Raw genomic sequence first — 22,354 nt, 5'->3', positions numbered from 1 at the left:
TAGAACTCAATCGATTGGAAGTCGGATTTTTTAAGGCACAAGTTATTACAAAATCATTCATTCTATTAATATCTTTGTAGAACTAATAATGACATGCTCACAAATTATACGATATTAATCGAAGAGAAAAGCATGTAATCCACTAGTTATGAGAAAACTTCAAGTTTATTAAATTCAGAATGATAACATAATGCCCTATAGCCACAAGTTAAAATTAGTTTAAATACTAGCAAAATATTGAAACGCAGTTTTGAGCTGCTAAAGGATCTTAAATGCTCGATAAAAGCCCTTACATAATGACAAAGCAATGATTTTTATTCATGATGCCTTTTTGTTTGAAACTGCGAGTCATGGGCCCAAATCCGAGCTTAGGGTCCAAACTTGCAACTTTCTGATTTTGATTTTGCGTGACGCTCCAACTCCTCTACTATTATCTCAGCCTTTACAGCATTTAAGATAATAACGCCATTTGCAATTAAATTTTAATATTAACTCCCCAATTTAAAAATCTTAACTCCACCACTGTACATAATATTTTCTCTACCCATCTACTACCTTCTGTCCTTATATCTCCTATGCACACACTTTGTTTGCCTAAATATCTTGGATTCCAAAAATCACAAATTTTTTTTTTGTTGGAGGAAAGAAATCCCGAAATTTCGATACTAGGTGCCATACAGGGAGAAGGGGGAGGGCCACCAGCAAGCCCGCTCACAGTAATCACAAACTTTCAATTCTCTGTTTCAATATATTTGGCAATATCTAAATAAGCTAGCGTATGAATTTCATTCATTTCGTTTTACCTGTTTATATCTTTTCCTTTGACCATCGATAAAATGTAGTTTGGACTCTAGCGACCAACCTATCTAATCTGTAAAGCTTTTCTTTTGATGTGAATCAAATTTGTACGTTCGTGAACCGAAAAACTTACCTCTGTTGGGCACTAATTAGTAAGTTAAGTTTACTTTTAACTCAAAATCGCAAAGTAACATATAAAAATATACACATAATATAATTTTCCACAATGTTCAATATTTCAATCATCCATTGTGTTTTAAAGGTCTAAAATATCGGTGATATCGAAAATATCGGTAGTCCCAAAATATGAAAATTGTGATGGAAATATCGGGATATTATCGATATTGATAAAAATTGAATAAAAACCACAGAAATTGTAAGAAAAACTTGGAAATTTTTATTGAAACTTTGGAGGATGCTTATTTAGTCAATTATCTATTAGTTTATCACAAAAAATTGGAAGGAAATGCATTGCATGATGGATTTAACTAATTTAAGTTCACACAAATTTGGTTCTCATGTTGCATGCACCAGTTCACACAAATTTTTTGTTGTTGTATAAATTACAAGAATATATATAAGTTTGTAAACTTACCTTAAATATGGAACCTTTTGTGTAAAGGCCAAATGAAACAAATGTAACAAAATGTGATGGAAGCATATAAAGTCTTTAATAATGAATTTAGAGACAATAAATACACATGTAAGTGACCAAATAAAGAATAGAAAAATTAAAAACCACATGCCATTGATTAAATAATTAATTGACACAATTTAAAATATAATACCACCAAAAATTTGGAATATAGATAATAATAAACATGCAAATTAAATAACAATAATGAATGAGAATAACTTACTATAGTTCAGTTTTTTTTTTTAAACTTGCGGGGAAATTGAGGTTGATAGATGTTGAGAAAAACATGAGCATTATGTTTTGTTTTGGAGAGATGTTGAGAAATAAGGGACGGCATGAGACCATTTGATTTTATTTGTATATATAGAAATAGGACGACCTAACTATCAAGGCCATCCCTGAGATTTTGAGAGCCCTGTGCGAAACTTATATTAGGGCTTCACATAAATCTAATATGAAAATACTATAAATAAAAATTTGCCATAACTTAACGTCATAAACAATTTTATTTATAACTAAAAGTCTCTAGCAATAAATATGTAATGACAATCAGAAATCAAATTCATAAAAATTTAATGTTTCCATTTGATAAAATTAAATGTTTGGTACAAAAATAAGCTTCTTGTGTCCCTATAAGGTCCCTTGCTGCCCTCAATAAGCAATCTGTGTTTAATAGTAAAAAAAAAAAAGTCAACCACAATTGAATAGATTGAAATTTAGATACATACCTGAATTTGAATTGAGATTTGAATATGACTATTTGATTTTGAGTGGTCTTTATGAATTTAGGAATTAGGGTATTCGCTTTTTGGTGTTGAAATTCCTGAAATTAAAAGAATAACAAAAATTGTCAACGGATTGAAAAAAAAAATCAAAGAGAGATTGATGAATGATGATGATTACTTACCAGAAAATCAAAGTTTAAGAGAAAAAAGAAGCTATGAAGTTTTTTTTGTTTTGTTTTGAATGAAGAAAGTACTTTTCTTGGAGGAGAAAACTTTATTTTATTTTATTTTTATTTTTATCAAAGATAAGGAGTAGAAAGTGTTTTGGGGATGAACATGCGCAAGAGCCAACTCCTCCAGATACAGGCTTGTGCAAATATTTAGCACGTTATTCTATATATACAATTCCTATAATATTAAAATATATATTACAAAGAATTTTTTTTTCTGGGGCCCTGTGCGGTGGCGCAAGTGAGGGCCGCCCCTACTAAGTATACGTATAGAAATATGACTACAACTAATTAGTTAGGTGAGTGGTTGAATGGTGGGGTAAGTGAAGTAAGGTGAAACGTGGTGAATAGTTGAAAAGTTGAAACTTGAAAATGGAAGGTCAAAGATTCATTCTCATGTAAAAATTTTATACTTGCAAAAAGTGTTTGTGTTAATACTAGAAACGACATTCTTCCCTCTTAGGACCTCACTTTGAAAACAACAAGGGTAAACAGTGCAAAATGGCCCCCATTTTTATACAAATTAAGAAGAAATTGGTTTCAAGAGTCTCATTTTTATACATCCCAAAAAAAATAAAATTAATGATATACATGTGTGAACTTTGTTAAAGTAAGAAATGTAAGGTCCATCATTCCTTGCCTGTCCATGTCTCAATATTCAGAAGAAGAAAGAACTTACCACTTGGACGCCACAATATAAAGCAAACCAAGGATGACTAATTTTACAAGAGGAAACCTTGAATCCCCTTTGTGTTTTTTTCCCTTTATTTTTCCCTTTTTTCCCCCCATTTTTTTTCTTTTCATTACATCAATATTTTCTATATTTTTCGATATTTTAGCAATATTGTAACAAAATATTGCTGAAGTGTGAGCGAAATTATCGACGTCAATATTTTCCGATATTATCGTCGATATTATCGATATTTATACGATATGTGCATTGATACGTTTCGAAATATCCGTGATTCAAAAAAACAATAATATCCTCGATATTTCATCGATATTATCGATATTTTAGACTACATCCAAAGAAATCTAACTCATATAATACCTCAAATCCAGTTCCAAAAATAATTTTAAAAAAAGGCAAAATATAGTTAATATTTGAAAGAAATAATGAATATGATTCCGCAAAGTATTGTTGTTTGTTTGTTTGTATTTTTTTTAAATATAAATGATAGTCTAAACTATAGAGAAGCGGGAATTTCTCACAGAGAAGTGGTAGGCGGCTCTAAACTTAACTTTATTAGTCATTAACTCTATATATACCCAATTCCTAACTCTTAAACTCGCAGAGCTGTCTCTTGTTGTGACTCTTTCTTTCTCTCAAAATTATGGAGAGGCTCTGCCTGGCTCCTTCGCCCTCATCTCTGCTTCTCACTACACGGCACAATAATCAAAAGAAGAACCTTAGACACCAACCATGCATCATCACTGCTTTGTTCACAAACCCAGCAGAAGAGATTTCCCTCAAACCTTCAACACCACTCAACTCTTTCGAAAAGGCACCGCACAAACCCTTCCACCAAACTCAGCCGTTGAAGAAAGTCTCCGCGGAGTCTTTGAAGTACGAGAGTGGCTTTCTTGGTGCGGTGCCTGATAAGTCTGGCGGAGATAATGGAAGAGAAGGAAACAATAACATTCATGATGCCATGAGATACTTGACAAATATTTTGATGTCTAAGGTTTATGATGTTTCCATTGAGTCGCCATTGGACTATGCTCCAAAGCTCTCTGAGAAGCTCCATGCTAATCTTTGGCTCAAGAGAGAGGACCTACAACCTGTAAGATTCTTTTTCCTCTCTTTTGTTTTTGGCTTCATTTGGAACATGACATTTTGTAAGCATGAAGTTGCGATAGAAAGTATATGTTGCCTAAGGGATGACAATGACATGCATATGGACACACTTTACAAACATGTTTATTTGGTGATCAAATTTTGTGACTTTAGCATCGAACAAACACTAGTAGTAGTAGTTAGAGTTTTGGATTTTGATCTTAAAAAAAGAATATCACTGCTATTAATTTTGGTGTATACATCGGTTATATACATAACACTAGAGTGTACGTAACTTCCATATGATATATGAGATTATTTCGTAAAAAATGCTAGTCATATTTAGAGACGAACCCAGAATTTGAAAATTGGGTGGGCTAAATTTACTTTACATACAAACCTACTAAATTTTGACGGTTTCATATCGGTGGTCAAAAAACTAAAAAATACGGAAAAATTATTGAAATCGGTACAAATTTGATTATAAAAAAAAAATGTTACACATTATTTTAACACAAAATAATTGAAAGAAATTTATATATAAAAAAGGAATTGAAAGAAATCTATGACATAATGAGTTTGAGTGATTTAAGTGAGTATATTGCGAGTTGAAAAAGACTGAAATTTATATAATGTTAATGTATATTAATGAATGAAAGAGTATGAAAACAATATATCGAAGCAATAAATATGGGAGTCTGTTAAATATTTAAACAAAAGTTGTAGTTAGTTTGAGTACAGTGGGGATTACCAAGATGGACACATGTTGGTTACAAAAGTTACTTTTTTAGCATTACTTTTTACTTTCTGGTTGGGATGTGTTCATATCAAGCCACATAACCCTAATTAATTACATGTTGGAGTAGATTATTTACCGCCAACAATTTTCATATGAAAGTTCGGGAGTCGTTTTAAAAAAAACCAAAAATAGAAATGTTAGGCAGATAAGTTAACCAATAAACCTGTCGGTTATTATTTTATACAGAAAACAACAGTGACTATATAGAGTCTTAAGTTTTTGTTTGTTGCCTCATCGTGATGCACAGTGCAAAGTTTGAAACCCGAGGAGCTTACAATATTCACACTTCATGCAGGTCTTCTCCTTTAAAATCCGAGGAGCTTACAATATGATGGCTAATCTTTCAAAACAACAATTAGCCAGGGGTGTCATTTGTTCATCAGCGGGGAATCATGCTCAGGGAGTTGCAGTATCAGCACAAAAACTTGGTTGCAGTGCTGTGATAGTCATGCCTCTTACAACTCCTAAAATCAAAGTGTGACATCGTAAAATCTTACAAGTTTCAAATATATTTTGAAAGTTTCTATATGATATAATTATCGGTTCTACTCTTTTTTTTTTTTAACCAGTGGGAAACAGTGGAGAAGTTAGGGGCAACAGTTGTGCTTATAGCGTGAGTCGTATGACGAAGCCGAAGCGTATGCCCAACAAAGGGCCAAAGATGAAGGCTTAATATTTGTGCATCCTTTTGATCACCCGGATGTCATAGCAGGCCAAGGAACCATAGGAATGGAGATCATGCGTCAAATTCAAGGCCCATTGCATGCAATCTTTGTGCCTGTGGGTGGTGGAGGACTCATAGCTGGTATTGCTGCCTATGTGAAGAGAGTTCACCCCAAGGTTTGTATGGCTTACCAAACAAGTGTAATGATTTTCCCATGTCTTACAAATGGTTTTCTTGTCTTTTTGTTTATTTATTTTTCATTCTAAACACTTTTTTTATATGTGTGCATTGATGCCTAGTTTTATGTGAAAAGCACTCATCAACCTTTGTTGATATACGACACTCACTGACTTTTTTTTTCTTTTCCTCTTTTCAATCATGCAGGTGAAGATTATTGGTGTAGAGGCATATGATGCAAATGCAATGGCACTATCCATACATCATGGGAAGAGAATTATGTTAGAAAGAGCGGGAGGATTTCACAGATGGCATAGCAGTAAAAAAAGTCGGGGAAGAAACTTTCCGTTTATGCAGAGAACTCATCGATGGATTTGTTCTTGTCGATCATGATGCCATTTGTGCATCAATTAAAGTATTCTCTCTTGGCTTATTCATGGTTTTTCAAATTTCAAACCTTTTTTTAATTATATATTTATAGAAAAATGCTAGACTTACCACATTTTTCGTACTGCATTGTGTACCATCTCTATTGGGCTCCACCTCTATTAGAGAAGTGGTACACAATGTGGTATGAAAAATGTGGTAAGTCTAGCATTACCCGTATGTATATAGGGACAATATTTTGGAATTAATGCCAATTCAACTCTTTATTTATTAGGTTTAGCTTAAATGGTATTTCTTCTGTTGCAGGATATGTTTGAGGAAAATCGAAGCATACTTGAACCAGCGGGAGCCGTAGCCATTGCTGGGGCAGAAACATATTGCAAATATTATGGGCTGAAGGGTGAAAATGTTGTGGCTATAACCAGTGGAGCTAACATGAACTTTGACAGACTAGGGTTGGTATCCCAACTTGCTGTTGGTAGGAGATGTGAATAAATTACTAGTGACACACTTAAATTAGTAGTATGTGGCTATGTGTATATGTATAATAAACTCTTGCATTTTAGTGCAATGGGACCTTCTTGCCTAACAACAATATTTATCTTTAGAATGTTTAATTGGATTGATCAAGATGACGGCTGGCCAGATCTGGCCTCAAATGAAAAAACATCACTTTCTAATGCATATGTTTGGTTTAGTCCAGTTTGGCATAAAACAAGATGGCGGCTGGTTTTGCCCACCTACTGACCGGACAAGATAAGTGGCCCATTATAAGTTTTTGAAAAGAAAAAAAGAAGCAACAAAAGTTGACTCCAACAACCATTGAGGAGTTTTCATGCGGCGCTCTCAAATGCAATGGCCCCTAGTTGGTCCGCTGTTTTTTTTATATTTTTATTTTTGACCTTTCCTATTGAAAGGGGCGATAGCATATTAAACTCACACACACAACTAGATCAGCCTTTTCTTTCTTTTTTTTCTTTTTTTTCCTCACAACGCTGTAAGAACCTAATATTTGTTCATCATGTTCTCACCCAAAAAATCTCTCAATTACTCCAAACATTTCTACTTGTTTATCTTTTTTCATTTTGCTCAAAATTGTTGTTCCAAAATATGGCTCAAAATTGTTTCCGAAAATAAATTTATGTGTTGATTTTCTTATGCTTTGATTTTTATCACAAATAAAATAATAAATTAAAATAAAAAATTTTGAGTTTTAGCTCCAAACCCCTCACAACCACTAGAACCACACAAAAATTGAGAGGCTAGATTTTGTGAATAGTACCCATTTTGTAAAACAGCACCTAGCCCCTTTCCCTTGCATTAGACTTACTCTCTTTCTTATCCAAGATAGAAGTAAAATAAAATATTGTCTTAGGCCATCTCCAATGGGGTCTCTATTTGGGGCTCAACTACTATGAGGCTCTCAAATATACAGCTCATGGCCAAAAAGGCCTAATGGTGAGTCATTCTATAGTGAGATTCTATCTCTTAACTGTTTGATCAAACTAATCAATTTGATCCAACGACTAATTAATTTAATCTAACAGTTAATAGATAGGGCTTCATATAAGGGCCGTAAGGCCCTCACTATAGAATTCTGGCCCTGATAGTTTTAATTTCGAGCTCTAAATGATGACACTTGGCTAATGAAGGCCTAAAGAAGTTTATTTAGTTAGAGACAATGGGCTCAGTCAAACCAAGCCCAATGGGCTCAGTCTATTTAATTATTATATGAATTAGGCCCATTGGCGGAGAATTCCATATTCGCTAGGGATTCTTTTTTTAGTTTATAGGTTTAACTACTGATTTGCCTCATGAACTTGTACTTAACTTTCGATTCACCATCTATCCTTTTTTTTCAGAAAATTAAGGACATAAACTTCTTTTTTAGCCAATTTTTTAGCCAATTAAGCCTAATTAATTAATACTCAAATAAAACATTAGTAACTTTAGGTAATATCTAGATATTTTAGGTCAATTAATACCCAAATGTCTTAGTTATACTCAACTAAATAACTACTCTAGCCCAATTTTTTTTTTTTCTGTGAACCATACCCGTTCTTTTTGCGCCTTTGTCTTTATCTCTTTTTCACCTATTTCTTTATATTTCTCTTCCTCACTATCTCTTCACCTCTTTCTCTTTTATTTTATCTCTTTTACATCTCTCTTTTTTTTAAATTATCTATTCTACATATTTTTCTCTTCTTCCTATTTATTTTTTCTCCACATCTTTATATTTTGATATTTCCAAACCAGAAACAGGGCCAAACCTAATCGGAATCACATAAGTCTGGTTTGGCCGGTTCTGATTTGATTCGATTCTTCTATACAGTTTCTATAAAAACTTAACCAAACCAAATTGGACTGTATATAAGTTTCTATTTTAATTCCAATTCGAGAGAAAAACTGAACCGAACCGGATCCGTCATGGTAGCGCAGTGTTCCAAATGCTACCTTATTCGCAGGGAGCCTCCTCTAAAATGTGATCTGCAAGAGATGTGCATGATGTTGCATGAGGCTGTGATTGAAACATTTTCATTAGAAGAATAGCGACTTAAGGCAATTGTGGAAATAGGCCATCTATCAAGGATAATAATACAATTGTCGTTTGCAAAATTTTGAAGACATTACCTATCAATGGGCTGAAATTTAGTAGGAGGCTACCTATCAATGGGCTGAAATTTAGTAGGCCTCCTTGCTGAGAACTCTTTTCAGGTATAGCTAAACCTAACTGAGCCTTTTTTTCTTTTCTTTTTCAAAAGTAGCTATCACCATGTGATGATTAAACTAATCATATTATCTTAACAGCATACAAATAAGAAGAAGTTAAATGTTAAAAGAAAAAACAGAAGGTCAATACTCTATCATATACCAGAAAATCTTGAGGAACGAGAAAAAAAAAAACTAACAAAAACCTGAACCTATTGCAGGTGCCACCAATAAATGAGCAACTGGAAGTCTCAATAGCTGTGTTTCAGGTATGCAGTAAATTTTTCTAAGGGTTCGACAGTGATTGGAGAACTGCCATTGAAATTGGTAAGGGCACACTACACAAAATTATTGAAGGGGAAAAAACTTTTCAGCACTGCTTGCAGCAATATATGTGTCTTAAATTCAAGTGCCAATATTCATTGAAGTTTTCTCACTTTGGAAAAGGGTATGCTAAAAGGTATACTAGAAGCCATGACAGCTCAAAGAACAATTCATTAGGACACTCCACGAACCACTCCCTCTTTTTGTTTTTTGCACCACTATTGATTCTGGAGTTAAATGACATTTTTGCCCCAATCAAATTGTGGATCTATTATGAATGTCCAGAGGGTAAATTTGGTTTTTCAGTTCTCCCCAATCAAATATTGGTGGTAGGTGTCCATATGTTTGTTCTCTAGTTACATTACTGTCTTAGCATTTCTGCCTAACTAGCAAGTAACCCAAGAAATCTCACAATGCACTGTCAAAGATTTCTCTTTAAAGGTTTATCTCTTTTTGAGGCAATATTGCTGTTTTACATATGGTCTAATAATAAAAAATATTTGTGAAAAGAGCTTGTAACTCAAGTAATTAAGAGCATTTACTTCTGTACCCGTCTTAGATTCGATTTCCCCGACTAGTTTAATTTGGACTTTATTTATAGCCCCTTCTCCAAATTCTTTATAAATATCCCCCTTCCTCAGTAACCCATCTTCGAATTCTTTCTTCACCAAAGTCTCACTTCTGACTAATCAAAAAGGCCAAAGAAAAAAGAGTCTCAATTCTGCAAAAAGATTCTGAAAAGCATGGGCTCTTTGTGCTCTTTCTTAGCTTCCTTTTCTCTTTTGATTATGGTACTCTCTCTGGCTCATGGGCAGCCTTTGGTTCCTGCCTTGTTCCTATTTGGAGACTCTGTTGTGGATGCTGGTAATAACAACAATGTCAAAACCATAATCAAAGCCAACTTCCCTCCTTATGGAAGAGACTTTTCCAACCACAAGCCAACTGGTAGGTTCTGCAATGGAAAGCTTGCTTCAGACTTCACTGGTACCTACTTATCTCAGAAACACCATGCATTTCTCACTCTCCTTTTTAGACAATATCTTTTGTTCCTCTAATTGGGTTTTGTTTGGTTTGCTTGTTTGCTTTGTTTTCTTTGGCTACAGCTGAAAACCTTGGCTTTACTTCCTACCCACCAGCGTATCTTAGCAAAGAAGCTGCAGGAAAAAACCTCTTGATTGGTGCCAATTTTGCCTCAGCTGGTTCTGGTTATTATGACTCTACAGCAAAATTATATGTAAAAATATTTCAATATTGCTAACTAGCTAGTTAAAAATCTCTCTTTCACACAAACACATTGCATGATGTTTATAAATTTTCTTGTATAAATGTTGGGTTTTTGTAGCATACTATTTCACTAAATCAGCAGCTGGAGAACTACAAGGAATACCAAAACAAGGTGGTGGGAATTGCAGGAAAGGCCAATCTTACATCAATCATATCTGGTGCTGTCTACCTTGTTAGTGCTGGCAGCAGTGACTTTGTTCAGAACTACTACATTAATCCTCTTCTTTACAAGGTCTACACAGCTAACCAGTTCTCTGACATTCTCATTCAATCTTATGCAAAATTTATTCAGGTAGATCACAATTCTTTTTCCTACATATTTTATTTCGAATCAATAAGGAGGTGGTATTTTGAACTCGACACTTCTTCTAACATTGTGAATTAGAGAAATATCACTGCCACCGTCTAGAAAAAAATAACAGAATTTTGATTTTGGGACCCATTAAACCAAGGCCATATTACATTGGTTCTCATTGTATGTAACACTCCAGGTTGGTGTGTTAAGTCCCACGTCAATAAACTACTAGGTCAATCTGGGCTTCATAAGAGATTGCAGAAAGCCTTATTAGTGACTAGTTCTTTTGGAATATTGCGCTGAGGTGGCATGCGATGTCTCGTCACACTTTAGTACGGTTACATTTAGGGGACATTTATTTATGCAAACACTAAACATCAAGAAAGTAAATTAAATTGCCTTTGTTACAGAATCTATATGTATTGGGAGCAAGGAAAATTGGAGTGACCACATTGCCACCACTAGGATGCTTGCCAGCAGCCATCACAATATTTGGGGCGGATAGCAATGAGTGCTTGGCTAAATTTAACAAGGATGCTGTCTCATTTAATAACAAGCTCAATGCCACATCTCAGAGCTTGCAAAAGCAACTTTCTGGTCTCACTTTGGTCATCTTTGACATCTACCAACCTCTCTACAACCTTGTCACAAAGCCCGCCGAAAATGGTACGTCAAGGCCCTTTTTTATGGGAGCTTCTCCAATGAAGGGGTTATGGTGGTGAAGGGGTGTGTTGAGGGGTTCAATTTGACCGTTCAATAATAACTCTCCAATTGACGTGGTGCCTATTAATTAACCCCTCATTATAACCCCTTAGTACAGTCTCTTTGCCTATTTTTATTGTTTTCGTAAAAATAATTTTGTAAATGTTAGTAGACGAGCCCACACAAATTTAATAATAATTTGTGTGATTAATTTACAGGGTTCTTTGAGGCAAGGAAGGCGTGTTGTGGAACAGGCCTGGTAGAAACATCAATACTGTGCAATGCCGAGTCAATTGGCACGTGCGCCAATGCATCAGAGTATGTGTTTTGGGATAGTGTTCATCCTTCGGAAGCTGCAAACAAAGTTTTAGCCGATGATTTGCTGAGCAGTGGCATCTCCCTCATATTCTAAATTAAATTATTTAATTTTTCCTGTTTAATTTCGAATTTACAATTAATTAATTGGTGTTGGGCCTGTTGGCTGCTTGTGTGCTTGTTAATTACACCACATAATGTAAATGAGTTGATGTGCTTTTTTTATTTTTAAATTAAAAAAATATTGTCGAAGGAAAATAAAGTGACAACAAAATTATTTATTTTGTGTGCATCAGAATAAATTGTGTTTATTGAGTGGAAAAAAAAAGGAATAAGATTTGTTGCATTGAGAGACATCTATATACTGCCTAGCCTCCTAGTGGAGTAAAACCCTGCATATCTCATGTTTTATACATATGTTTCTCCATCTTTCATTACATGATGAGAGAGATAAAGAAAAAGAGGTATGAAATATAAAATAGACAAGAGTTTTTTCTCTAGCCAGATTGTAGTAGACTAAAAGGAAATAGGGCCGCATTTGTTTATTTCCAAGTTATCAACGTGAAAATTTTATTATCAAATCAATTCAGTGAAAGAATAAAATGATTCTAATTCTGATATTTGCAATTACACCTAGATTGTAGTAGACTAAAAGGAAATAGGGCCGCATTTGTTTATTTCCAAGTTATCAATGTGAAAATTATATTATCAAATCAATTTAGTGAAAGAATAAAAGGATTCTGATGATGATATTTGCAATTACACCCATGATACAAAATAAAGTAGCCAATGGGTGTTTACCTTAGTTGTAGAGGTGTTTGTTTGCAAATCCTATGGCACCAGTTTGAATCCCCTAGTGTGCATCCCCCACTTAGATTAGTTGATCGCTCAATCTAAAAAAAATATTCGTTTTATAATAATTATAAAGAGCAATGCTAGACATACCACATTTGCATACCATCTTATATACCATATTTTTTAAATAAAAATAGAGCCCATAAGGGCATACAACAAATAGCAGACAAATCTTTTTTCTTTTTTTTTTGGGACAAAATCTATTTATCTTCCTATAATTTATGTGATGAAGAGACTAAAATGCTACCCACCAAAAAAAAAAAAAAGAAAAAAAAAAAGGCGCTAAATGGGCTGATAATGTACTTTGGAAACGACACCGTTGCTTCATTTCTCATGGAATTTGAAATGCCCAATTTGGCTCTCATTTACCTTTTAGATATTCCAAAACGCACTCTCACAAGTTGGGCGTGGTTGCGTTTTGGGTTTCAGGGAGCGAGAGAGATGGACTACAACCTAGCTGCTCTTAAGCTGCTGTGTGTCCAACTGAAAGACGCGCAAGAAACTTCTTCCGAGAACGCCATGGAATTGCACAACATCATATTCCAACGTGCCTGGTTACAGGTTCGAAGATAACCTTCCTCTTTCTCTTTCCCCCTTTTTTATTTTTATATCTTTTCATTTTTCCAATCTTCTCAAATTACCCCTCTTCTTTCCCTGTTATTACTTCATTACCTCCGGAAGGGCATTTTGGTCGATGTCTCCGCCGACGGAGAGTGCTTGTATCTCGACGACGGCACCGGCGTCATCGAGCTCTCCCTCAGACCCGAGTTTCGCGGCCGCCCTTGGAATATCGGTAACCACCACCCCCGGCTCACTTTAGCATTCCCGCGTCTTCTTTGTGCGCATTTTAGCACCTGCTAATTTGTATTTGCTTCCTCTCTTTTTTTCGGTAATGCAGGAATGTATGTAATGGTTGTTGGACGCTACATGGTCCGTACGGATGAGCCCCCAATGATCCAGGTAAATTATTTGTATGTAAAAGAAGATATCAAGACTAGGAACAATTATTTGAGCTACAAGTAACTTGTGGCCTTATAATATGTTTGATTGAATACAGGAATTGAATTTGGCTCATAGAAATGTTAGTGGATGTCTGTAGTAAAATCATTTACACATTTATTTATCGATCACTATGTGATCACATTGTAGGACCCAACTTATGGGTCGTACTGAGATAAGTGAAAGCGATCACTAACTTGATCTGTAAATGTGGTATATGTAATGTTGTTTTAAGTCCCGGCATGGTTACCAACTAGCTCTTAGTCTAGTTGTACCCTCTTCCCTCAGTTGAAGAACTCCCAAATTCGAATCCAATACTATTCTTAAAATTGCGATTTTAATGAAGTCCTCTTCATTTGAAGCATATTTTTGCCCAAATGGGCATTGCATACATGAGCAATTTCAAGTAATTTGAAGAACTGAAATTTAAATTGCCATTGTTTCTGAATATCAGGTTCACAAGATGGTTGATCTTTCGGCTTCCCCTGATCGAGAGGCAATGTGGTACCTTGAAGTTTTGGAGGCATACAAAATGTTCTATCAGCCCTTAATGGAAGGACCTGTGTAACCTTGTTTTTTTCTTTTTGTTTTTCTTAGACTATTTAGCAGGGATAGAAAGATGATTTACCACATGTGCAGATCCCAAACAAAGAAAATTTTGTTCTGCTTTTTTCAGTGCCTAAACAAGGAGAAGACCCTTCACATTATGAACTCTTTGTTTGACAAAATGTCACATGTACAAGATCGGGGTTGATAGTTATATAGCTCATACAGGCCCTGGAGTACCTTTGAACTGATCATATTTGGTCCCCCTGCTTAGTTTCTGAGTACTTTGTATGATAAGGTGGCTGGGGAGGTTGACAGTCCCACCATCTGTTCCAGCCTTGCCTCGGTGGTGCTGGAGGGGCAGTTTCGGCTTCAGCAATGATGTTCTCACAACTTTATGTTCCTTTTCCTGTTGGAGATCCAAAGAAATTTTGTTCCTCCTAGTGATATTTTGTAACAAACCTTTGTCGCTGTGACTCTAGTCTATTCTTTGAAGTCCATGTCCGGAGAAACTGCAGGCGGTACATACCTGAAAGATACTTAGTCATGACCTTGTCAATAAAGATCAGTGGACAAAAAATCAACCAGCATCAATGAACTGAAACTTTAAAACGTCGTTCCAATTTCCAAACAGGATATGTGATCTTTCGTAATTAATTCATTTGACACAAGAAAGTACGCACAAAATCAGAGATAAAGAACAGTTTATCGATTCGGACCAAAAAAGAAAAAAAGAAAAATTTATCTCTCTCTTCTGATTTTCTTACCATCCAAACACACCCGAATGCCAAACAAAGAAATCAGCTTTCAATTATTATGATCAGATATCATATTATAAGGCATCAACAAACATTATGAAAACAACACAGAGAAAGCAGTATGATTTGCCAATTACTTTTGACGTCAAATTAGAAGATTTTTATACAGCCCACAAATCACTCTGACCATTACAAGATTGGCTTGGAAATAATTAAATTCAACCAAGTACTCTTGTCCTCTCGCCCCAAATGCCCTTCCGTCTTCTTCATTTTCAAACCTCGCTTGGATTTCAAACAGACTACAAAGCCTACCAGTACCAATTGCCAAAGTTTCTCCCGTCAAAGGGTGTCCACCCAATCCAAAGTCAGGCCTCCGCCCAAGGAGGTAGCCAGAAAATGCTCGTGTGTAGACCTAATCTAGTTAAGTCTGCTTCATTTTTCAGAAGATAATAGGGAGAACACACTGCTTTAAAACTTCTCCATCTGTCCCCTCCTTTTAGATTTTCTTCACACAGAGGGGACATAAAAGGACTTGTTAGCCCATTTAGATCAGAACAGATTTGTTAGGCCTTATGAAGAGAACAGAAACAATGGATGAGTATAGGACTTTAGATGGGACACAAGATAATGATGTCAAGTAATGAGAACAGTTTAAAACAAGATATCTTTGAGGATTCATAAAAGCGTGAAAAATTGAGAACAGAGGAACACAACTTACTCAGAATGCTTACAACAGCAGTCCAACAATCTATCAATGTTTATATCATCCTCATATCGGTTGCCCATCATTTCATTCTCTTTGTCATCATCCTTTGAAGCAGTCCACTGATTTAAAAGACTGATGATCCTTCTAAGCTGTAGCAAAAGTAAAGGAAAAAGAAAATATTGCAGGACACGGAACTTGATATGTGAAACAATATGAACCTCACATATGGCAGGAAAATAAGATTCTATTGCCAATTTATTGCATTGTTACTGCTAGTCAGAACAGGATACAGAAGTAGTTCTAGCTTTTGAGTTTAATTCATCTAATTGGAAGTCCAGAAGATCATCTTCAATCGCATCAGATTTGCTAACTAGAACCGAAACATATTGCTGGAGAGCTGATCGGCTCATTTCATTTTCCTGAACTCTAACCAGTAACCTTGCAATGATGTTCCAAAGTGCACTCCTTGCTTCCAAATCCTCCGAAGAAAAGGGGAATATGTCAAGCAGACCCTGTAAGAAAGGCAAATCTGGATGGATATATAGTGTCACTTCCACTTCATGTGGTGTTATTAAACCAAAAGAATCTGATGGTAACTTTAAAACAAAAGAAAAGAGAAATATAAACAATTTACCCTGTGATATCTCTGAAGCTAGATGTGGTTCATCTGAAAGAATGTTTGCAATTAGAACTCCAGCCGTGATACAAGAATTTGCAACCTACACAAGAAATTTTTGTCCAGTGGTAGTTGATCACCATATGAAGTTCTTTTTCCAGCCTATGAAATGGCGAACTAGAAGGAAAATAGTAGGAAAAATAGCAATACTTTAGCATGTTTCTGTCACACAACACGATATGGTTTGTACTTTTTAATGTCTTTATTTTCAGCTCAACAATATTTTTGATAACTACATTTTGCATTGTCACACCTCTCTTTACTTCACAAGAATTAACTGGCTCCAACTTTGAGAAAAGATTGTACTATCTCAACAGCATTGCTACACTTAAGTCAGAATATCAATATCCACACATCTATTGCATAATTCAGTTTAAGATATTTATATATGTCATAATTCCTTTATTTATTGTCAAGATCTTTGCTACATCATTTTCTTTCTTTTCAAAGCCCTCATTTTCGTGCTCGTATTATTATTGAAAAATTTATTAAGAATTACATACCGCACAGAAGGTTTTTTTTTCCTTCTAAATTTTGGAGAAGTTACCAAAATATCTATTGAATCAAAGATCCAGTTGCACAGATTACTCCCTGATATAGAATAACCTTTTCAGAATATGGTTTCAAGAAAGGGTAGCGTAGCATTTGTAAGCAGTCACTTCAACACACATACTGATTCGTACGTTAGCCTCTAGATTTCTTTAATAGAAAGAACAGATAGTTCTTGAAATTTATAAGAAAACAAAGAATATTAATTCTGTATGTTGAACTGTTGATTAAAAGAATTCAGCAGAATACCAATACCCAGATTATTAGCTGAAGCAGTGAAGGAAAGAGCACCACCCAACAATTTCATAAATATGGACGTCATATAGTATACCCACAGTTCAAAGTTTCCGAGTGATAATGTACCTCAACTTTATCAGGGAGTTTGACCAGGTCACAAACTAGCCGAAAAAGATCCTTGTTTGAACAAATCTCTTGGGAATGACCATCAATAACAGAAAGAGCTTCAATGGAACGGAGGATTACATCAAGAACCGGGTACCTGGTATTTTACCAAAATGAAAATATATCAAATAAATATACAAGTAGACTTCAGGGAAAAGATGAACAAATACATTTTATATAGAAAACTTCACATGAGGCAATAAGCTGCATATGAAATTAGCATGATCAATAAAACTACTGTCTAGAAAAACTAATGTAAGACAACCAAATTTTTCTTCACTATCAGTCAAAATGAAAACATCAAAATATTAGTGACATAAATGGAGAACCAATTTGAGGCATATATAATATAAATATTAAAAGAAACAGCTTCCATGAAACATGAAATTACCCACACACAAAATTGTGCACAGTTTTCGATGCACATAAGAAAAAAAAAAAAAAAAAATCTAGCAATTGTGTATTTATTTTGTTAGCTCTTTAACTGCAGATGGAGTGTCTACACACCTTTCAGGCACTCTTTCACTCAATAATTGGCTCATTTCAAAATCCAAGAGATTTATTAATAGACTTGCTAAGCCCAGCTTCATTAAAGGTGGAAGGAGAATAAGCACAACTTCCTCTGAACTTTCAATGGTGGCTAACAAGACTTCAACACTCTGTTAAAAAAGCAAGGTCAGCAAGGCAACAAGCTTACATATTCCAACTTGTAAAATGGAGAATAATAAGTGACTCAATGATATGTTTGAACAGTCTTTGGCCATCTAAAGTATCAATACCAAGCGAGTAATTGACACCATTCAAGGTGTAGATCCTAAACATTTTCTTATCAAGGTGTTGTTGACACCATATGATTATTTCAAATTACATACAATTTAGAAAAATTTAAAAGCAAACCAGTAAAATTAATATTAATTTTAAAACTTTCCAAAGTTATCAATGTTTCTTTGGTCAAAGTTGTTTTGACCGTAAGGTCCTTTAAACAATTTATTATTTTAGAAATCAATTGATTAAGCTCTATCCACTAAATAACAGTATATTAATTACATAAAATAAATGTATTTTATAATTAAATGCTCTCACTTTCCAGTTTCTTTCATCCATATTGTGATTACTCAAGCAACTCTGTGGCCAGTAGGGATGCCACTTCCCACATTTTAACAGAGTTGACAGAGAGGCTTTTTGACTTTATAGTTCATGATATTCTCTTTGGTGAAGTGTATTGGTATATCATTCCTAAGACTGCTTTTTGTAAATTATTCATCAAAAAGTGAGAAGCACTACAAGCGCCAGGCAAACACTGCCATGACATAAACTAGAATAACCAAATGACTCAGGCAAAAAGCTTTTCCCACATGTATTTGTCTACAAAAAGTGATGGCATACCAAATTCATATGAGTAAAAGCTGAATATATAAGATATCTGCTACCTTTTCTATAAGCTGTGGATTTAAGCTATTTTCCGCAATCCATAAAATGCGGCTCAGAATATGTTCAGACTGCAATTCTTTGGCCCAAGATATACATTCACTACTTTGAAGACCCACAGTTAACAGCCTGTGTCAATATAACAATTATAAGAGCAGATTACAGAGTGACTGTAGTATGATTTAGAACATGTAAATTATTACACTCTGTATAATACACTAGTGGTACTGGAATATGAAAGATAGAGTATGTATTGTCCTTGCATACCTCACAGATAATGGTTCGTAACAATAGGATTAAAAATGAATTTTAAGGTGATAAATTTCCTCGCCAAGCCAAGGAAAATGCAGGAAGAAATGCAAAAGAGGGACAATAATACACACATGATACAACATAATAGAACAGAAAATGAGGAAACATAAAATATCATATACCAAATCAAGGGAAAATAGATGAAACTTATATATACCTACAGGCTTCACATAAGCACTGAGCATCCTCTGAAAATAACTGATCCACAACTGTTCCAATTAATCCAATTGTAGAGACTATATGTTTCATGGGAACTTCGTGACAGGCAAGGTTTCCAATAATTCCAAGGGTGATTTCCTGGAATAAGAAAAGAGAATATAGCCAAATGCACAGAACTTCAAAAACTGCCTAGCAATGACATTAGTTTCTCTGACACAGAGAGAGAGAGAGAGAGAGAGAGAGAGAGAGAGAGAGAGAGAGAGAATTTCAACTCAAATCATGAAAAGGATGTCATAGAAGAGGAGGAATTTGTCTAACCATAGCACGCAAAGATTGTGAAACCACAAGGTTCGCTAAAAGCACTTCAAGTATAAGGTTTTGCACCTGCACAGATAATTTTAAAGTCTACCCCAGTAAATAAAATATGAAAAAAGTACAAGTTTAGACTAGGGAAACAATAACCAGATAGCTACATGTGAAGCTAGAAGCCTAGAACAAATCAAAACTACAAATCCAGCACATATTTTTTTTGTAAAACCACTAAAGTATGGCCATTGCATATGATATTCTTTACAATAAATAGTTCTAGAGTTGACACTGCATGAAGTTGAAATGATAAAGTAGCAATTGTCTTTATCATTGTTAAATGTCATAATCATCATGTCACATTAAGAATCAATATTGCGAATAAAATAAATAAATAATGACTAAGGCTACAGTTTCTGGTTTTTGCATCAAATGAGCTTGTCTTCCAATTAATTGGGCTCAACATTATGAAACTGAGAATGACGCATCAAATTCCAAACAAATCAAATTAAACAAGAAGCAATCAAGAGAAATCAACAACAATGAAAAAAAAATCCCACGCACCATGAGTTCTGCATGAGTTTTACTTGCAGCAAGATCCCATAAAATGCAACCATATTCTTCCCAAGCCTCTTCTCCCACTGGGACACTATGGCCACACTGTTCAGCTCCATCATATGAACCATTGTTTTGTCTTTCCTCAGGAGCACTTTTATGAAAATCATCAGCAATTTCCATGCTCTCAGATCCATCATTTGATACGTGCAGAAGTCTATCTCCAGACAGAGTGGGAGCAGTCTTATCTGTATGATCAGTCTCTAATTCTTGCACATGGGCATAAAAAACATCACCATGCGAGTTGTGATTATTACTTGCATTAGCCGGTAGAAGCTTCCGTATCAGAGAGATCACATAACTAGGATCTACTGTTGTTGAGATGTCAAAGAACTGGAATGTATGCACAGAAACACATTTCAAACATTAGAATTATGTCAGTATGCATGAAATCTTGCTCTTATACAAGTTTCCATAACTTATGTCTATGTATGCACGCATATATACATGTATTTGTGTGTGTGCAGCATGTGCTTGTCATCAACACAAATTTGCGTGCTTAGTCAAAATATGATGAAATATACTAGGCTAACTGAAAATGTAACTTTGTGCCATGGCCAAAGACAAAAACCCACTTTACCTTACTGAAAGAAGGATTTATGGATAGAATGACAAACGGCGTCATTGAGTATTACATAAATAATAATAATAATAGGACTAGAACAATTAAATGCTCAAGGACCAGGATGTGTAAGCACAATTTTTTTAATATCAAAAGGCATTTGAAATGTAATGGGTTAGTAGTATTCAGTTGAGTTAATCATTTTTCATATCCTAACCAATATATAATTAAGTTGCATGGACATTTTAAAAGTGAATAAATTGGAAAAACATATAATACCCACATCATAGGTGTCCTCCTAGTCGATGTTTTTAGTCAAAGAAACCCAAGTTGAAGAAGAATTAAAATTCTAAGCTTTCTCGTAAATTTCAAGAAGAATAATCAAATCCCAGAACCCCAAATGCTCCAAAACTAATAAGGGTTTAGTGGAAGCTGAACGGAATAATTGAATTGAGATAAAAGAAAAAAATTAAATTGAAACGAGAGCCGTTGATGGCTACCTCATCGGGCGGAGCAGAAGGGTTATGTGCAGGTGCATCATGGCGCTGCACTTGTCGTTCTTGTTCTTCTTGGTCTTCTAGAGGTACTGATTTTGCGTCCACCGCCATTACCACCAGCTTAAAACGAGCGTCGTTCTGTTTGTCTGCTTAGGTTTCCCTCTGTTTTCAAATTTTCTGTTCAGTTCCGTTTTTATCTTCTCTCTCCGGGTCAAATAGATAATTTTACTTTTGTTCTATTTTTTTTCTTTTTCCAGTAATCCATTCCACTATTGACCAAAACAACTTTAATGGTACCGTAAAACACTTCAAAATACTTTCTTTTGGATTTAATAATGAGTAATGCTATTTAGACACACAATATTGACCACCTTAGCTGACCACCTTATGTGACAGTTGATGTGTCTTGCCATATCAATTAATGAATGTTGTCATGTGTATTCTATTTTTTCTTTTTCTTTTTTCAATAATTCTTAAAAAAAACAAAAACATTAAAAATTAAAAATCAAATTAAAAAACCCTAACGTCCCTGGCAAGTGGCCTCACGTCGTTCTCAATTCTTCCTCGTGTCTCCATAGCACTCCGTTCCTCCATTGTTGTTGCACTCTGATAAGAGTATCACTAGAACGTGGCTGCGAGTTGGAGCCCCCTCAATTACCGTATTCTCTACTCTGCTTCTCTCATACTGCTTCTCATTCTCTACTCTGCTTTTCTCAATAAGAATGAAATTTGCAGTCCTAGGCAATTGGGTGGGTTGAAGAATGGAGAGGTTCACTGGTCTATTTTTCTCCAAAAGCCTGTCTGACAGAGAGGTTGAAGATTGAGGTACATACCCAATGTTTAGTGTAATTTTGTTGTAAAAATTGTTGTACAAGTTCTTAACTTTGTGCGCCCTGCTGTTATTAATAACAGATGCCTATAATGCTTTGAACAATCAGCCTTATAGACGCCAAAAGGACAAGGAATTTACAGGTACCTTACGAACAAGGTATTTTAGCTACCTCAAGATTTTTGTCTTAAAAATTGTCATCTATAGTAAAATTCATGTTTGCTTGTCTTCTTTATTTTCCTTTTTCCTGTTGAAGAAACATGCATTGAATGAACAAGTATTTATACTTTGTGAATGAATGAGGTTTTGTTATTCTTAGTATGTATTTTATT

The 22,354-nt window shown here is 34.8% G+C and overlaps 3 protein-coding genes and 1 pseudogene across 6 annotated transcripts; 3 read left to right on the top strand and 1 right to left on the bottom strand.

Annotated features, from left to right (window-relative positions):
* On the top strand, positions 3,725 to 6,689 carry LOC18773966 (annotated as a pseudogene).
* LOC18775479 (GDSL esterase/lipase At5g22810) lies at positions 9,857 to 12,104 on the top strand. 2 transcript variants are annotated; one of them, XM_020566543.1, is made up of 5 exons: positions 9,857 to 10,211; positions 10,331 to 10,461; positions 10,570 to 10,743; positions 11,217 to 11,472; positions 11,727 to 12,104. In XM_020566543.1, exons 1-5 carry the CDS (start codon positions 9,971 to 9,973, stop codon positions 11,918 to 11,920), a joined length of 996 nt encoding a protein of 331 aa, XP_020422132.1. In that variant the 5' UTR covers positions 9,857 to 9,970; the 3' UTR covers positions 11,921 to 12,104. The 2 variants fall into 2 exon arrangements, with proteins under 2 accessions (XP_020422132.1, XP_007207052.2); XM_007206990.2 differs by having other exon boundaries at positions 9,858 to 10,211; positions 10,570 to 10,803.
* Positions 13,095 to 14,718, top strand: LOC18775355 (recQ-mediated genome instability protein 2). Its single transcript, XM_007208540.2, has 4 exons — positions 13,095 to 13,239; positions 13,360 to 13,471; positions 13,577 to 13,638; positions 14,132 to 14,718. The coding sequence occupies exons 1-4, from the start codon at positions 13,120 to 13,122 to the stop codon at positions 14,243 to 14,245; spliced, it is 408 nt and encodes a 135-aa protein (XP_007208602.1). The 5' UTR covers positions 13,095 to 13,119; the 3' UTR covers positions 14,246 to 14,718.
* LOC18773692 lies at positions 14,345 to 21,404 on the bottom strand. 3 transcript variants are annotated; one of them, XM_007208416.2, is made up of 11 exons: positions 21,197 to 21,404; positions 20,084 to 20,467; positions 19,532 to 19,597; positions 19,212 to 19,351; positions 18,745 to 18,871; positions 17,822 to 17,973; positions 17,276 to 17,411; positions 16,322 to 16,406; positions 15,978 to 16,216; positions 15,700 to 15,836; positions 14,345 to 14,752 (listed from the first exon to the last, which is right to left on the bottom strand). In XM_007208416.2, the coding sequence occupies exons 1-11, from the start codon at positions 21,302 to 21,304 to the stop codon at positions 14,707 to 14,709; spliced, it is 1,620 nt and encodes a 539-aa protein (XP_007208478.2). In that variant the 5' UTR covers positions 21,305 to 21,404; the 3' UTR covers positions 14,345 to 14,706. The 3 variants fall into 3 exon arrangements, with proteins under 3 accessions (XP_007208478.2, XP_020422746.1, XP_020422745.1); XM_020567157.1 differs by lacking the exon at positions 14,345 to 14,752 and adding an exon at positions 15,026 to 15,550; XM_020567156.1 differs by lacking the exon at positions 14,345 to 14,752 and adding an exon at positions 15,026 to 15,486.

Source organism: Prunus persica, chromosome G6, assembly GCF_000346465.2.
Source record: "Prunus persica cultivar Lovell chromosome G6, Prunus_persica_NCBIv2, whole genome shotgun sequence".
Classification (NCBI taxonomy): domain Eukaryota; kingdom Viridiplantae; phylum Streptophyta; class Magnoliopsida; order Rosales; family Rosaceae; genus Prunus; species Prunus persica.
The sequence above is the reverse complement of the archived record's forward strand: the minus strand, read 5'-3'. Positions and strand labels throughout refer to the sequence as shown.

Coding starts and splice junctions, on each gene's coding strand:
- LOC18775479 (XM_007206990.2), top strand. CDS start 9,971: ATGGGCTCTTTGTGCTCTTTCTTAGCTTCCTTTTCTCTTTTGATTATG. Junction 10,212..10,330: donor GCTTGCTTCAGACTTCACTG/GTACCTACTTAT, acceptor CTTTGGCTACAG/CTGAAAACCTTGGCTTTACT. Junction 11,473..11,726: donor CACAAAGCCCGCCGAAAATG/GTACGTCAAGGC, acceptor ATTAATTTACAG/GGTTCTTTGAGGCAAGGAAG.
- LOC18775355 (XM_007208540.2), top strand. CDS start 13,120: ATGGACTACAACCTAGCTGCTCTTAAGCTGCTGTGTGTCCAACTGAAA. Junction 13,240..13,359: donor TCCAACGTGCCTGGTTACAG/GTTCGAAGATAA, acceptor TACCTCCGGAAG/GGCATTTTGGTCGATGTCTC. Junction 13,472..13,576: donor CGGCCGCCCTTGGAATATCG/GTAACCACCACC, acceptor TCGGTAATGCAG/GAATGTATGTAATGGTTGTT.
- LOC18773692 (XM_007208416.2), bottom strand. CDS start 21,304: ATGGCGGTGGACGCAAAATCAGTACCTCTAGAAGACCAAGAAGAACAA. Junction 19,352..19,531: donor CACAATCTTTGCGTGCTATG/GTTAGACAAATT, acceptor TTCTTATTCCAG/GAAATCACCCTTGGAATTAT. Junction 14,753..15,699: donor TGCTGTTGTAAGCATTCTGA/GTAAGTTGTGTT, acceptor AGTATCTTTCAG/GTATGTACCGCCTGCAGTTT.